Source organism: Polypterus senegalus, chromosome 18 (assembly GCF_016835505.1).
Source record: "Polypterus senegalus isolate Bchr_013 chromosome 18, ASM1683550v1, whole genome shotgun sequence".
NCBI classification, from domain to species: domain Eukaryota; kingdom Metazoa; phylum Chordata; class Cladistia; order Polypteriformes; family Polypteridae; genus Polypterus; species Polypterus senegalus.
The window spans coordinates 29,274,754-29,292,524 of NC_053171.1; the positions used below are offsets into that span (position 1 = coordinate 29,274,754).

Consider the following 17,771-nt stretch of genomic DNA (forward strand, 5'->3'; position numbering starts at 1 on the left):
CTTGGCACACTTTAGGCCCCTTAGTGCCAATTGGGCATCGTTTAAATGCCACGGGCTACCTGAGCATTGTTTCTGACCATGTCCATCCCTTCATGACCACCATGTACCCATCCTCTGATGGCTACTTCCAGCAGGATAATGCACCATGTCACAAAGCTCAAATCATTTCAAATTGGTTTCTTGAACATGACAATGAGTTCACTGCACTAAAATGGCCCCCACAGTCACCAGATCTCAACCCAATAGAGCATCTTTGGGATGTGGTGGAACGGGAGCTTCGTGCCCTGGATGTGCATCCCACAAATCTCCATCAACTGCAAGATGCTATCCTATCAATATGGGCCAACATTTCTAAAGAATGCTTTCAGCACCTTGTTGAGTCAATGCCACGTAGAATTAAGGCAGTTCTGAAGGCGAAAGGGGGTCAAACACTGTATTAGTATGGTGTTCCTAATAATCCTTTAGGTGAGTGTATAACACAATACAACATATAGTGCAGTAGACAAGACACTGGGCGGTAAGTCAATAAGCACACACGGCAGCAGAGAGTGCAATCGCAGTAACTGACAGTAAAAGATAGGGAACTAAAAGGGAAAATTCCTTGAAATATTTTTTTCTGTACGCTAGGGAAGCTTTCTGAAAGTTTATCCCAATTAGCCATTGTTGCCTCGGGGGTAGATACTGTATGTGGTGCAGCGGTTAAGGCTTTGGACTTCAAACCTTGTGGGTTCAAATCCCGCTACTGACACTGTGTGACCCTGAGCAAGTCATTTGACCTGCTTGGGCTTCAACTGGAAAAATAAAAATAAATAAATGTTGCAAGTCTCCTTGGATAAAGGTGTCAGCCAAATAAGAAAATGTAATGTAGCATGTGGTGAGAGGTAAAGGAAATTGAGAATTTCCAAGAAAGAATGGATTTCATGGCTTCTTCAGTTATGGCAAGTCGTCCAGATCTGAAGGCAGTCAAGAATCACCTCACCATCACACTGACATACTGTGCTTTCTTTACACTGGTCATAATGGGGCCGATGTCATCCAAAAAGGTCCACTTTGGTCCCATCTGTCCATAGATCATTCTCACAAGAAGCCTGGTGACCATCTGAGAACTTCAGAGGTTGCTACCTTTCTATTTTTCAGTGAATCCAATTTTTGCCCAAAGGAGTTCATGGAGACTGATCTTTGCTGAGGAAAAATAACTTGGTAGTTCTTTTGATTTTTGGGAGGAATTTTACTTGTTGGTTTTAAATTCTGGCAGGCTGGCCACTACTGGCAATATGGATAATGGCATGTCCGGAGGCATCCCAGAACCTTAGAAATGACTCTGTAGCCCTCTCCACTCTGATAGATGTCAAATATTCTTCTGATCTTTAAAGGAGTTTATTTAATTCAATTCACTTTAGTTTATTTTTGTATAACACTTTTCCCTGAGTGTTAGCAGAGTGTGGTTCTCATGTAAATTGCAAATATAAATTTTACAAATGATTAAATACAGAATTAGTTCACATAAAGACACAGATTTGTTTAAACACACAGGAAATCAAAGTGGTTTGACACTGATCTAAATAAATGGAGCCCAGTAATTATTTGTCCTTTAATTAATTTTTGAACTATTGCCACTTGACAACAGAGGAGAGGAAAACAAAAACTTTAGTCAGCAGCATCCCTGGAGGAAATGCACCTCTGGGGGTCCATGGTCAATATGGCATCATTATCATGGCATCATGCGCTTGTTGTGCCTGGTCAGCTTGACTCTGTTGTTAAGAGAGGTTTATACTGAGCAGGGCAGGCTGTAATTAAACCTTACAATATTCACTCAGATGACACTGATTGTCCCTTTAACTGGGTTAATTTACCTAGAGGGCAATTACTTTTTCACACACCACCTGGTGTTGGATATCACTGTTCATTAGATAAATTATTATTTTATTTTTTAAGTGTTGTTTGATCATTCAGGTGCTCCTTTTTTAATGTTAGATTTTGGTAGTTTGAATGCATGAAGCATATATTGTCAAAAATGTGCTGAGAAAATAAGGAGGGGGACAAACACTTTTTCAGGCCCCTGTGATTGATACAGAGATCTAAAAAGCATTGTATTAAATAAAGAGACACTATATTGGGTATATACCAAAGGCACTTCATTTTGACTGACCGAAATGAAACACACTACATGACTGATACTTTATGTCTAAAAGAACCTGACTCAGATACTCACAGGGGCAATCGGAGCACAAAAGCGAACTGTCTATTTTAAGGATGCTATACAGCAACCATTGTCCCAGAGCTTCGCTACGGGGGCGCTACTAAACCTTTTTCTGCCTGTATGGAGAAGCAGTTCAGATACCGCATGCCTGATTCACCTTTTGTGGCAGGCAGCTCACTCGTGATGTAATGTTTCCATCCAACCTGTTGGGTGATTTGTTTGCAATTCATGATTCCTCTGATCAGGTGGAGAGCGAAAGAAGGACGGAGGGAGGGAGAGAAAGAGCGAGCGTGCGCGCGCGTGAGTGAGTGAGTGAGAGAGAGAGAGAGAGAGAGAGAGCGCTCGAGCCGCATCTTGACTAACCGGCGCGCTCTTTCTCTCTCCGAAGCGAACAAATCGCCGGCTTTTCGCGGAGCTCTAAAGCTAACCAGTCTTCAGGGAACAAGCTGACAAAGGTAAGAGTACAGCGGACGGGTGACCGGTGCACACTGGGATATACGGGAATACATCGGCATTCCTAGAGTGCGAACTGCTCTTCCATACGGCCAGGCAGCAAATGAGATCGAGGGTCTTTAAAGTGCACTCCGACTGCACTCACGACATGACTGAGAGGGTTTAAGGCATTCGGCTCCACACTCTGGGCTCCGGGTTTGGACACTTTAAGGAAGATGGATAAATTACATTGGGGTCCTCAAAGCGCTTTTATAATGCGAGAAGAGCAGAATGATCGGGGGTGTATTGATGTGTTTGGCAGAATTCACGGGCGTCTGCGATTTCCTCCGGGAGCTGACAAAGTGTGCAATTCGATTCTGAAATCTACACGAGAAAGAACTCACGAAAGGCACAACACATCCTCGCATTTCAATGAATTTTGGAGGGTACAGATCACATGTACATTAGAATGTCTGTCATGGACAGACAAAGAAAAAAAATAAAAATGAGAGATGGTTCGCTGCAAGCCAAAAGTGCAAATAGAAAACGAATTCCCGCAGACCACAACTGAACGCAAAGATTTCCCCATATTGCATTTCGTTCTTACAGAATTCTCACTCTTTCGGTGTGTCCTCGACACCCAAAGGTGTTGACACCTCTGACATGGACTTGACACCGATGCGAACATATTGATTGCAGTGAAATAAATCAGTGAGTCGTGGGAGAAGTCGTAAGGTAACTACAAATGCAGTCTTGATTCTAGTTTGGTTATTTTTCCCCATGGGAAACCCTTTTTTTGAAAATTTAAATTAAATATCCAACGGCCACTGACAAACAGCTGGGCAGATAATCTTGTGATTATGATTAGAGACAGCACACTAATCTATCTATCTATCTATCTATCTATCTATCTATCTATCTATCTATCTATCTATCTATCTATCTATCTATCTATCTATCTTCATAGTGCCTGTTGTAACTTTATATTTACCTGTAATATAGTGCCTTTCCTATATCTCTTTATTTTTGTAAGGCCAATTGCTAAGCAGATTTGACTTCTCACTTCACTTTAGCCTTGTTTATAGATGAGACCTGCCAAGCTCAGTCTACTAACTTCATCCTAATTTGCAGTTACTCAAAACCTACAAAGTGCCATGCATTTCTAATTTATAATTACAAATTACAATTTTCTACAGATTTCAAATGCTGTAGTGCACAACACATAGGGAGACATTTGAACTAACAAGGTGTTGTTAAATTAAGCATACCTGGAAAATTCTGTAGGACTGATTGACACTTCAGCCTCAGACTTAATTGTCCCCTCCATTTTTTTCTTGTGCACAGCAGTTGTCCCTTCTTGCATTTTTTAAAGGATGGATAGCCCCTTGGAGGACAGCAGCCCTCTTCTCACTCTTGACTGACAGCCACCCCCTCTTTCATTTGTAATGATGGACAGCAGCCCACCATCCCCGACTGTATTTTATTGTTGTACAGCAGTCCTTCCTTTGTGCTTTTTTGCATGGACGACAGCCCCCTCACCCTTTATATCCATCTTGATGGACAGCTGCCTTTTCATTTGCTTTATTGTTCGTTAGAAGGCCATACGCCTCTGTGTTTTAAGTGGTGGAATTCATTTCTCGCTTTCTATTGTTGGTACTTTGTATTTTTACAGAAGGATAGCATCCCTTCCTTCAGTTCTGTAGGACAGTACTCCTCCTGTGTATTTTGTTAATGATAGCAGCTGACTGTCTTCTATCTGGTGGGCAAAAGTGCCCTCATCCATTAATTTTTATTACATACCACTAACCGAACTGTAGTTTTATTGAAGGACAGTAGTCCACACTGCCAGTTTTTACTGATGGATGGTGGTGGTCCTTCCTGCACTTTGTGATCTCTACTTCATTTTGATGGACAGCAGCCATCATATTTTGAATTTTTGATGGGCTATTATTTCGTCTCCTTTTACTATTAAGCAGCACTTGTTTTGAGTATTTTCACTGATAAGCAATAAGCCCCTTGCATCGTTTTTTAACTGCTGGACAACAGCCATTTTTTATATGTTTTTTTAATTAAGTCATGTTCTTGCGTACTTTCGAACAAAATGTGAATACTGATCTTCTTAACCATCTTGCCATTTGGGTAATGTTCTTTTACCCATTTCATTTAAGGTGTGCTAATATAAATTATTCAGAGGCAATTAGTATGCACATTTTTCAAACGGTGACACTGGCACATTGAGAAATAGGATTTTCCAGAGGGATGACATCAGTAAATTAGCCGTGAAGTTAAGCAGCACCACAGCACAGCCATGAGCACCGCCATCACCACTGCTCTGGGCTGGACTTGAAATCTGGCCTGGCCACTGTGTGTGTGTGTGCCGTCTGCTTGTCCCCCTCTTGTCTATATTGATTTGCTCTTTGGTGCTCCATTTTTCTCACTGCATCCCAAAGTTAAATTTGTTGGCGGGTCTAAGCTGCCTCGGTGTGAGTGTCCCCTGAGATAGACTGGTATCCCATGAAAGGCTGGCCATTTAAACCTGTCTGTGCTTTTAACAGTTAACAAATACGTGTACACACTGGGGCTATGTATCTGTACCTGTGAAGTTATATATGCTGTAGAAAGGCATTATATTAAACAAAGGTTGTTTATTGCTTTATTTAATTGATGACTCTAAATCAGCCTGCTATAATTGATGTGTTGTGGCTATGTGGGTGACTGTACCCTGCTACAGACTGGCATTTCATTCCAACAGAGTGCAACTGCAGACCACAGTACCTTTGAGGTCATGTAATGCCCCAACAGCACGAAACGCCCTCAATATCTCTCACGTAACACCTGTCGCATTAGTCTATGGTTAACATTAGGACCCTAGGGTTGTGGGAGGGTTATCAAAAGGTGACTCAAAGGGTGTTTTGTGACTGACGTTGTGGGCATTACCTGACCTACATCAAAGATATTGCAGGCTGCAGTTAGACCCTACTCTTTCAGGATTAGTTCCTGCCATGCGTCCAGTGTGGCCTGAATAGTATAGGCTTTTAATAACGTATTGAGTATGTGGGTTCAGGAAATAATGTGTGGGTAAAGTTCTGAATTCTGACAGCACTTTGTTCTTGGCCTTTTTAGGTTAGATTATATAAAGTTAGTAACTAAATGCGTAGGGACGTTATATTACCTATATCTGGCACTGGCCTTATGCTTCATTCTCATCTTCCTCTTATCTTCTTATATTATGTCAGGACGAAGTGTGTTGCAGACTCTACTTCTTTTTCAAACCTTGGACACTCCTCATAACTTTATGTCAGATCTCCTCAGCTCCTCAAATCGTTACTAAATAACGGGGATATTTATGACCTTAATGGGGGAAAAAAATCAACCAAACTAGATCAAACTAAAATTGAACACCAGTCAAAAAGGATCAGCACACCAACTGGCATAGACACATTTATCTGCTGGTAGAGGGGAAACAAGAAACAACTTCTCAATATCAAGGAATCTGCAAAACTACATTTAATTCAGAATTTTTTTTTTTTCAAATTTAAGCCCAGCTTTGATGACCTTTGTGTCTCATTCTAAACCGAAATATCTAGTGCTGTATGACAGATAGTTAGATAGATAGATGCTTTATTAATCCCAAGGGGAAATTCAAATACTCCAGCAGCAGCATACTGATTAAAAACAATATTAAAGAGTGATAAAAATGCAGGTATAACAGACAATAACTTGGTATAATGTTAACGTTTACCCCCCTGGGTGGAAATGAAGAGTCGTATAGTGTGTTGGAGGAACGATCTCCTCAGTCTGTCAGTGGAGCAGGACGGTGACAGCAGTCTGTCGCTGAAGCTGCTCCTCTGTCTGGAGATGATCCTGTTTAGTGGATGCAGTGGATTCTCCATTATTGACAGGAGCCTGCTCAGCGCCCGTCACTCTGCCACGGATGTCAAACTGTCCAGTTCCGTGCCTACAATAGAGCCTGCCTTCCTCACCAGTTTGTCCAGGCGTGAGGCGTCCCTCTTCTTTATGCTGCCTCCCCAGCACACCACCGTGTAGAAGAGGGCACCCACCACAACATCTGCAGCATCTGACCACCTGACTTCGGTCATTTTAAAAAAATTTGAGCTGCATGTGTCACTGAAACAACGGCTAAGTGTTCAAATGGTAAATTTTCAATAGCATAATTCAGTCTAGTGTGCCTTACTACCACCTAATCGATCTCAATATAAGGAACACATAGTAAAGATCCTGCATTCTGCAAGGTCTTATAGAGCAGTTGAAAATGTCTAATATAGGATAGAGAAAGGATAAGTGTCACTCTTCACCTCACCTTAACAACCAGAAAAGAATATTGACGCTGTGCATACACCTCCAATAAAGTCAGCTGGACCAGATACAGGATCAGAAATTCCAATGTCTAGATCTCAAGTGAGAAAACAGAGCTGGAGGAAACTGATCCTGAAAAGAAACGTCTCTGAGCAGCGTGAACACACAATCAGAGTTAACTACGAAAGAAACGCAGAACAAAAAGAATTATGGGAATGTGGTAAGCATTATCTAAGTATACTGGACAGTTAGGGGCCTAAAAAGAAGTCAGCTTTAACTACCTCTGTCAGAGACATGCATTACCTAGCTGTTATATCATGCTTCTTCTGATTATTTCATATAGTTAGTCATTTTGCAACCTGCTTAGTCCAGAAAAGTGTCGAGGGGGGGTACTGGAGCCTCTCCCAGCTAGCACAGGGTGAAAAGCAGGAGCAAACCCTGGACAGGGTGCCAGTTCATTACTGGGAGAACACACACACACACACACACTATGGCCAGTTTAGCATCACTAGTCCACCTAACCTGCATGTCTTTGGATTATGAAAGGAAATCAGAATACCTGAAGGAAACCCACATAGACATAGGGAGAACATGCACACCGCACAGGGAAGACCCAGGACATGAACCTCTGTCTCCTTACTGCAAGGTAACAGTACTACCACTGGGCCACCGTGCTGCCCTTGTTTTATAAAGTACTTTTCATATTTATCTTATATAATTACTTTCATACATATCTGTTTTATATACTGTTGTTTCAATCTGTTTGCTATATTGTGCTTTTCATAGCTCTCTTTCTATCTATGTTCTACCACCTAGAACTAGTGTCTCTCATATCTTCCTAATGGTCCATTTTACATGGTGAGTGCCAAATGTATTAATATACTTGCTCGACAAGCAATGCTAATCTATCTATCTATCTATCTATCTATCTATCTATCTATCTATCTATCTATCTATCTGTCTATCTATCTATCTGTCTGTCTATCTGCTCACTCCCCTTCTTTATTTTGTATCGAATCCTAAGCCTCTCCTTCTGATTTCTCTCTTAATCATTATTTTTTATCTCTAACTATATTCTGTTCATTTAAATCTTGTTCTGGTCAGAATCTGTTTCCCCTTCTAATGCTTTGACAATACCACTAGTCATGCCAATAAAACATCTTATGAATTTGAATGTGTGAAGCTGCTCTTTTGAAAACCTTTACACTCACATGCCTCTCACACCAGGGCTGCTTGCTTATCTTGCGTTGAAGGTTAAATAATTGGATCGCTTACACAGTCTGCTCTGGGCTTAACTATTAGGGAAACCCAAACACCACTGAACATTTGGCAGACAGGGTGGCGTCTGAGTGAACAGAAGGCATCAGATTTGAATCTTTACTACTGTAGCCACAAGAGATGGCACTGCTTCACCACCTGTGGCAGACAACGGGTGCCCATCATCTCCTTATCAGTTCTTTATACAGCTGATGGAGGTGCCAGATAATGTGACTGGTGAGAGCTACAGGTGGCAAGTGTCTCAAGGAAACAGAAGTCTGCCAAGTCTTGGCATAACTTGGTCTACACAGCCTGGCACCTCATGTTGTTTCCATTACCTTGGCTTTCACTTTGGCAGCACTGCATGATTGGAGCTCTCAGACATGGCGCTTGCTGCCTGCACCTCTGCACTTTCCAGCTTCTAACTGAAGGTTATCTTGGACACGGGACTCAACACCAGCGCTAGCCAGAAAAGTAATCTACAGCACCATAGCAAGGTTCAATATTTGCACAAAGAAATGAGCTTCTATGTAGAGTGTAAAGTTCTCAACTTTTTTTTTATTTAAACAGCTGTTGTCTACACTGTACAAAAGGCAGGCTTTGCATTGAGAGCTTTAGGGCAAAACCGTGAAGGTCAGTGGCAATGCGCGCTGCTGGTTAGGGAGCTGGACTACAGGTCTCAAGAGTAACAGTTCAATCCCATTTATTGTCTTGCTGAGCAACTCTAAGCAAACATTTTAGCATGGGCTGCCCTGCAATGGACAGGCATCTGTGCTAGGGTTGGGTTGAGGCTTTGCTCATGATCAACCAAGATAGGCTCTGGCCTCTGTTACCTTGAACTGCGTTAAGGAGGGTCGATAATGGATGCCTGAATGTTTACTCAAGAAAGTCACTATATAAAATAATACAATTGTCTTGGGATTGTTCAGTGGGATTGTTAAAATCTTGGTTCAGGTGTAATCTATTTTTGCTATAGAAGAGGTCACCCGGATGTATTTTCTCCAGGCCATTTCAAGAGTTTAAGGCCTCTAATCTACCTCCTGCAATTTGTACCGAAAGGACTGACCTGGGCTGACAAAACACACTGCTCTATTTTGTACCAGAGTGCCTGATTCCACAAAAGCACAGCTAGTGCCAGTTGCAACTGGAGATATTAGCTCAACAGTGCCAAGGACTGGAAAGGGTAACCAAACCCGCAGTGTTTACCTCCTGAGCACATGCCAGTTAACACAACCCAGTGTCTTTCCTTTTACAGGATGAATGAGGTCCTCAACACATGTGAGCCGGTCATGGAAGCAGCTGCCACCTCAGAGGAACACGGGATTTCCTTTCAGGTGCTGCTTATTTTGTTTATGAAAATGAACTAAAGGTGAATGAGGCAAACAGTGCTTGATATGAATAAGTCACAAGATGTATTTTAAATATCTGTTTCGATATGTAATCAAGATGCAAGTGCCAACCTTCACTTGTATTTTTTTGTCCTTAGCCATATGGAAAGTGTGATATGAGAACTTGGTGGGTACACACATAGCCATGGGGGTCCTCCTCATCGGCATATATCTGCCACCTCAAGTTCTGCATTTATGCCATCTAGACTACAGAGGGGCCTGTTCCTGGGCATCCCTGTTGACTGGCAAGTACAATTGCAGTTAGCCTCAGCAGTACAATCCTTAGGACCACCCCTTAGGAATTGTGCCTCTTCAGTTTACTACATGTACGCCACTCCCTGCTGATCAAGCTGTATCGTCTTCTCCAGATATTCCCAGACACCCATGAGCGCTATCCCAAGCTGTCCAAACGCCTTCCCTCGATAGTGGTGGAGCCAACAGAGAGCGGGGAGGTAGAGAGTGGGGAGCTGCGCTGGCCCCCTGACGATGTGAGCTCTGCAGAAAACAAAAGTGGTGGAGACCAGAGCCACCCCAGAGAGACTAGAGCAGGTGAGTACCTTCAGGGCTGGATGCAGGCAAGAAAGTGAGCCAAAGAAGAATAGAGAAGTTCAGCATAAAAGCAGACATGAAGAAAACAGAGGCTCTTAGGTCAAAGTTTATTAAAAAAAAAAAAGAGAACAAGGACATGTTGAGGTTGTTTCAGACTTAAAGTTGACGATCAGGAGGACAATGTTGGCTAGCTGAGTTGATCACAGTTGGGGAGAGGTGTATGCAGCCATCCTGATGAAGATCTGGTGATAATAAGAAGGAAAGAGACAGTGATAGAATGATGGCTTCTATAGTAATGATGAAGAGGAAGGTTAAGCTGGCAGACGAATGAGTATTTATAATTAGGGTGATTTGGATGAATGGAGCTGAAGAAGAGTAGCTTGACTATGAAGAGGTCTAATGTTGGTTATTAAAGCTAAAATGAACTAAGATGGTGGTAACGAAGACAGAGATTTGGGCAACTGGATCACATGAAGAATAAAGGAGATGATTAGGAAGGCGATATCTGAAATTGAATACTGACAAAGAATAATGTGTTGTTGAAAAAGAAGACAGGGATGTTTGACAATTAAGGGGAATGTTGAAAAGAGGACGGAAGTTGATGTTTGCAGTTGGAACAGATTTATATTTGTGCAATACTAAGGAGTATTACATTTAAAATCAGAAGGTGTGAAGATGAAGACGATGAGGAAACTGAGGTGAGTGATGTCAGCTAACAAAGAACTAGATGCTTATAAAGAAAGTGAGTGATTAGCCATTGATAAATGGCATGATGAAGAAGAGGATGACGTTTTTGAGTGTAAGCAATGGGGGGCAGGAAGATGATTTCAGGCAATGAGTAATATGGTGATTTTGGAGAAAGTCTATAAAGGTAAATGTAGAATTAGTGATTAGAGGTCATGCAAAAGGGAGCTTTGATAAAGATGAGTGTGCTGTTAGAGAAGAAACCTGGCAGAGTATAGTGACAAGGAAGTGAAAGGTGATGAAGATGAGTATGAGCATATGAAGAATTGGGCTATGATGATGTTAAAGGTGATGAAGAAGGTATTGCTGACGCTTTGACTTGTTGAAAAATATAGTGATAATGAAGAGGAAGGTAAAGAAGGAAAAATCTTCATAATTAAGACAACTAAGACTATAAAGCTGATGAAGGGCCAGTGATTAGTTCTGATGACAAATAAGGCACTAATGAAGATGTTGGTGACTGAGCTTATGGAAAAAAAAAAACAGTAATGATAATGAGGAAGGAGATGAAGAAGGTATTGCTAGTAATTTGGTTGTTGGAGGATATGATGAAGTGGAAGATAAAGGAGGAGTGATTTTAATGATTGTAGGCAATGAAGACTATGATGATGATGATGTAGAGAATATTGATGATTGGAGCTAATGAAGAATATGGTGATGTGAGAAAGGAGACGAAGGTGATGATACTGATGGTAGGCAATGAAGCACTAGGTATTGTAAATGTAAAGGATACAATGTTCATAAGCGATAAAGAAGAGTGAGATGAAGCCAGTGATGTTGGAGATGTGAGGTGTCAAAGAATACGGTGATGAAATAAATGTGATAAAGATGTTTTCATGATTATTGGTAAGGGGATTATGATGAATTGGAACCAAATGAAAACAAGGGTGACACAAGTGATTAGATTGAATGAAGAGTGGAGTGAAGATGAAGCGGAGTGTAAAGAACAAGGGGACATGGTGATCATCATAAGCAATGAAGAATAGGGTGATGAGGAAGAGAGTAATGTGGATGATTAGAGAGGCTGAGGACCTTGAGGATGACAAAGAATAGGCTTGTGAACACGAGGGTGATGTTAAGACAGAGCTTGAGTCATGCCTTGTGTTCTTGTGTATGCACCATTGTCATTATCACTCACTCAGGAAATTTCTGGAACACTAGCTGACTAGCCTTTATTTTTTGGTTTTACATGGTTAGGGTAACTTAGCTAATTTAGAAATGGCACATAGGCCTATTTGAAGGGGAAATATGAAGCACGCCTGTGGTATGCTGCTAGTCATGGGTGGAAGAAGCATAGCAGGCTCTCATGCCCATGTTCCTCATTTGATCCTCATAGTTCATCTTTTCTGGGTGAGGTCAGCCAGTCAGTGCCAATATTTCTACCAACAGGCCAGTGATGCAGGAGACCCGGGGTGATGGATAGTCCAATGCTACTGCCTCTGATTTACTGGTTTTGTTCTGCGTGCCTTTATTTTAAAGGGAATCTGAACTAGGGACTCCAAGAGTTTAGCTGCTTGAGCATCTCCTCCCCAACCTAACTTAGTATCTCTCTGTCTCCTCCTTTCCAGATTGCACTGCCCAGCCTGATGCAGGCATAGATCAGGGCCACCAAGATGAATCCAACTGAGGCGAGGAACGACCACTCGACTCTCACTGTGAATGTCAGCTGGCAGGCGGCGTGGTACCACTCTCGTTTCCACGGAGCCCTGAAGCTTCTGCAGTGTTTCACAGACTGTGTCACATAGCTCATGTGTGCCAAACTTGGCGGTTAGCACGGAAAACGTGTGTGTATCCTAGGACTCTGGGCTCTGCTTCCTTTTTGTTTCTGCGCCTTTTCCCTACCTCTCTGGTTTTTCTCTCTCTCTGTGTGGAGGACTTGGAGGAGCAGTTTAGGCACCTGGGGGGTGTTCAGTTAAAAACGCTTTTTCAACATCTTAGCTCCACAGAGTAAGTAGACGGCAGGGTGGGAAGGCCAGTAAGGGGAATCAAAAGCCTTTTTAATCTGAGCCAGATTTCCCCACATTTGTGACCTGCTTAACAAAGGTTCAGTGTGAATTGTGTCCCCCGCTTACCTTGGCACTGTGTCCACATTCATACATTTTTGCATGCCACTTGAGTTCCCTTAATGCAGTTGCACTCTGTTAAAAAAAAACAAACTAGGATTTATGGTTCAAAAGTAACAGCTGGGGGTTTCCAGTATTTTATACCTTAAAAAAAAAAAAACACATATCCGTGCATTTTACAAATCCACTTATTTCACTTCTGGGATAAGGGGAGCAGGAGCCTGCCCTAGCACAACACAGGGTCCTGTGTTGAATGGGATGCCATGCATACTCACGCACACATCCACAAAAGGCCAACCAACCACCATTCAGCTCATCAAGTACACATTTGGGATATGGGAGGAAACTGGAACACAGGGAAAATGTGCAGATTCCACACAGACTTTGGGCAAAGACTCTGGTGCTTTCAGGCAGGGGTCGTATTTTTCTAGAATGATGTTAAAAAAACATACTTTCTTTTCTGTTGTGCCTTTTCATACTGAATACCATGGCAGGGGCTTTACAGGCGTTGTTCAGTAGTTTGAATGTGCACTGGAGGGGGCCGGATAAGCACCATTTGGGTTACACTCCTGCAGCTTAACCAGTAGGCCACACTGTATATGGTTAGGTAGGAGATACAATTTGAGTCAATATAGACAGTTAATACAAATGCACATTATCATTGACTGGCTGCTGGGCCCACTTACCCCAGCATAATCACTCAGCAGTTACGAGCCCTAAGCTGCCTAACTAGATACAAATCAGCATAATGAAATAACTAAGCCAACAGCCATGCAGGTTTAATCCCACTGTTGATCTTCATGTTGTGACTGAACCTGAGGCCTTGGGTTTTACTCCATCGTAAGTTTTTATTTTTGAGTTCTATTAAGTCGGTGATACGATGCATTCCATTGATTCATCCATCCATTCTCCAGTTACTGAATTTGTTTAATCCACTTTCAGATTTGTGGAGAGGTGAAGCCTTATCACTATCGGAAGCAAGCTAGAAACCAAGCATGAATGCAGTGCCAATCCATCACGGTGCACACTCGTTCATACAGTGGCTAATTTGGAACTGACAATTTGTATCTTTTTGGGATGTGGTAGGAAAAAGATGTGAGGAGAACATGAAATGCCACAAAGATATTCACTGGTGGGGATTCACACCAGGTATCTTTAGAGAGGCGAGTCAGTGGCACTAAGCAGTATGCCCCTATACTGACGTTAAGCCGATTCCTGCTGCCTCGAAATGCACCATTTGTAGAAATTCAGCAAGAGGTGCGGACTTGTGGTAAAAGCTTTCTACACAAGGTTGTCCTTTCATGTCCCACTGCTGGCTCTTTGTGTGACCCTGAGCGAAAGCCCTTAATCGGCGTATACTAAAGCTTTAGGAACATAGAAACGACAGTTTTATATTCTACCTGTGAGGCACCTCAGAATGGTATTCACTCTAGAAAGGCACTATATAAGAAAAAGATTGGTGGTGTTAAAAGTTTACATTTGTTTATCATGATGTTTTTGGCCTCTACTAAATTATTACCATATCACACAAAGCACTTTTACCATTTTTGAACCTTAGTTGACAGGTTTTTACTGTAAATTTAACTTTTTTCCACAAACGAACCCTGCTTAAGTAAATAACTACACCACCATCACACGTTGACACGTTTTTAATTAGATTTTCTCATCTTTATTTTCAAATTCTAGCTACAAGAGAAATCCATTTTTTGAATGCCTGCCTCAGAACACTTAAACAAGTTAAACTCCCTCCTCCATTAGACACAGTCTCTTCACCAGTCTTCTAATTTTTAAGACAGAACAGTGAAGCACAAGCTTTTCTCCGTGGAGGCCTCACAAACGTGCAATTTCTAAGCTCGCTGTACTGTGTGCGCAGTAGATATTCCCAAACAGGGTGCACAAGTTCACTGAGTTAACTTTGTTTTTCCTCCACCCTACAGAGAAATGTTCAAAGTCAGGCATTTCTGGAATTGCTTAAAAATGAACAATCAGCTCTTCTGTGAGAGCAAAACCGCAATAATGAAAGAATGAGTGGGCTGCCTTCCAGAGATTTTTATTTTTGTGTGTAAATTTGCTCACTTTAAACCTTACAAATATGCCCCACCACCCCACTAAAAAAAAGCAAAATGTCTTGCATTAGTTGTTTCGATCAAAGTTTTGCCAACTTCATGATGGCACCCTGCTACAGTGGGCCAGGCACAATAAACCAAGACCACGCAGGCCACCAGGTTTCTCACCACCCGGTTGTTTGAGCATTTTGGACGGCTCAATGCCAGGTGCTCAGGAGTGGCTGGTCAGCACGTCTAGTTCCTCTCTTCTGCCCCATACCCATGAACCTACAGGGCCTTGTCTGCTTTCCATGTGTCATGTTTTAGTGAAAGTATCCCATTTGCAGATTTCTCCCAGATGTGTTTTTGTTTAAATTTGTGCCTTCTGATTCCATTTTCTCTTTGTGTAGCTGTAAGTGAATGAAACAAAACAAAAAAAAACAAACAATAGAGTTTGCATCCAAAGTTGGATATGTATGAGTGGGAACTGTAGTGTGCTTTATTTAGAGCTCTGGAGCTACTAAGGTACCGAATGTCTAGTTTTCTGTTAAAAGGTATTTGCAAACACTGCAATTCAATTTCCATGTATGTAAGGGAAGAATAGAGCATTTATACTGTATTAAATCTGAGTGCTCAATTAAACCATAATGGTGTCTCTTCATTTGTTAACAATGGAAGCTCATTTCTATAGGATAATACTTGCAAGGTTTATAAGGAGAGCTGGTGTTAAGTCCATCTGGTGGGCATTGCAGCCTAAAGGCAGACACACAGAAACGGAGTAATAATTACTAAGGTGACTAATATCTGATCCTGCTGAATCAATTCTCAGAATCCTCTCCCTCACCCTCCTCTTGTTGTGTCCTGTCCTACATCTTGATGTTTTCAGTTTATTATTAATTCTGGTTTCTACATGTTGCATGTTGTTGATCTCACAGACCACATCTGCCAGTTCACAGAGACCTTCACTGTTGCTTTTTGGGCTTGCTCTTTCCAGTTCCTAGATGCCCGTCGCTTTATTAGCCAAGATCCTGATCCTGTCAGTTTAAAGAGGCGTGCAGTTAAATTGTGGATCTACCTAATCCTACATTGCCAGATAAAAGATGCCCAAAGTTCTGTTACCAAAATTTCTGATCCCAACAAATCACAAATACTCTCAATTTTATTATTCTGATCCAGGAAGATTAGAATCACCTCTAGCTTTACTACCTAAAAATTATGAATCCGCCAGATCACAGGCACCTATGGTGAAAACTGCTATTCTCTGCATTTGCCAGATCACAGAGGTTGGAAATTGTGTTTTCAAAGTTTTACCCTGGCATATAATAGAGGCCTACATAAAACAGTGAGCGTAAAAGATCACAGACTGCCAACCCTCATATTGTGTGACTCTTTGCCAAACCATAGAGGTTAATAGCTGTGTTGTGGGAGTCTGATCCTTCCAGGTCACGGAGGACTGCAGCTTTGTTAACTAAGGCAAATGTCACATTACGCGACTTCTAGCTGTGGGGTATGTAAGATTTTCCAACCACAGTTGCTGATCACGTCGCTAGACCATATCAGCTTGAACAACTGAAAATCACTGCCCATGTCTACTTTACTGGCCGAGTGCCGATTTTCAAGTGCAGTTGTGTCCACCCGTTTCTGACAGCCAATAGCGCGCTGTCTGACAGTATTTAACAGCTGTGGCGAGTTTAGCAGCAGCCTCTGCCCTTTCTACTTTCTTACATTCTGTCATGGTATGTAAAACATGTGACAGACGAGACTCCCTTCTGCCTTTGTGGTCCAAAGCTCACGTGGTGCCTGATGAAGGCAGTGCTATTACACAAAGGTATAACAGGTATGGTGAGTTCAGCTGCAGTCTCGGCGCTTTTTAATTATTTTCTTTCTGTTTTAGTATGTAAAACATGAGACAAAAGAAAGACAAGCCACTGTTCTGTTGGCAAGGTTCAATACATACATGTAGCTTATTCCTCATTGCTACAGTCTATGCATTATGCTTCTGGATGGGCATTTGCTGGATTTCAGCTCTCATTAGATTAGAATAGATTACATACATTTTATTAATCCCGAGGGGAAACATAAAAACCAAGGATACAGACCCAGAGGACAGATAATACAGCCTAACACAAAATCAAACATGTTTAATTTTATCAGACTAGTTGGACTAAGTTACTGGGTATGTTAAATTAGGTGATTAGCTTCATTGAAGTCTGCTGCCGATTGCCTGTGACTTGCTAAAAATATGTAAATGAAGGCTATGACTGGAAATTGCTGAATTGAAAGTCGTCTAACATCACATAGTCTTTGGACCTTAAACCTCAGGGGGTCACAAAGACCTGCACCTTTATTTCTTATGACCAACCACTACATACCAGCTGCTTTATCAAAAAGCTGTCTGATTTTCCTCATTTTTTTCATTTCCTCAGTTTTTATTCCTTAATTGTTCATTTTTACCAGATCAAAGAGGTGCATAGTTTTACTACCTAAGAGTCTGATCCAACCAGAACAGAAGTGAATTGCAGCTCCAATGCGTACTGTGATAGATGGCTGGGGACCTTGCCCGGTTGGGACGCCCTATTGAGGAGAGGACTGGGGGGGTGGGCATATCACCAGCAGTACCTCCCTCGGGACATGAGAGGGCAACCCCCTGGTTTACATCGGGGCCACGGGACTGGAGTTTAGAAGGTCAATCTGGCGGGGGCCCATGGCCACCACCAGGGAGTGCCTGGACAGTTCCAAAGCCGTGATCTGCAGCACTTCCGCCACACCTGGAAGT

At 42.0% G+C, this 17,771-nt stretch overlaps 1 protein-coding gene across 2 annotated transcripts; it reads left to right on the top strand.

Moving 5' to 3' along the window:
• The first annotated feature begins 2,514 nt into the window (after nucleotides 1–2,514).
• Nucleotides 2,515–15,637, top strand: si:dkeyp-72h1.1 (uncharacterized protein LOC799956 homolog). Of its 2 annotated transcripts, none has more exons than XM_039741175.1 (4): nucleotides 2,515–2,655; nucleotides 9,445–9,540; nucleotides 9,963–10,143; nucleotides 12,456–15,637. In XM_039741175.1, the coding sequence occupies exons 2-4, from the start codon at nucleotides 9,463–9,465 to the stop codon at nucleotides 12,512–12,514; spliced, it is 318 nt and encodes a 105-aa protein (XP_039597109.1). In that variant the 5' UTR covers nucleotides 2,515–2,655; nucleotides 9,445–9,462; the 3' UTR covers nucleotides 12,515–15,637. The 2 variants fall into 2 exon arrangements, with proteins under 2 accessions (XP_039597109.1, XP_039597108.1); XM_039741174.1 differs by having other exon boundaries at nucleotides 2,516–2,655; nucleotides 9,462–9,540.
• Nucleotides 15,638–17,771: the final 2,134 nt, after the last annotated feature.

Excerpts from the sequence above, each read along its gene's own strand:
- si:dkeyp-72h1.1 (XM_039741175.1), top strand. The coding sequence starts at position 9,463 with ATGAATGAGGTCCTCAACACATGTGAGCCGGTCATGGAAGCAGCTGCC. Across the intron at positions 9,541-9,962 it reads AACACGGGATTTCCTTTCAG|ATATTCCCAGACACCCATGA; the intron begins GTGCTGCTTATT and ends CGTCTTCTCCAG. Across the intron at positions 10,144-12,455 it reads CCCCAGAGAGACTAGAGCAG|ATTGCACTGCCCAGCCTGAT; the intron begins GTGAGTACCTTC and ends CCTCCTTTCCAG.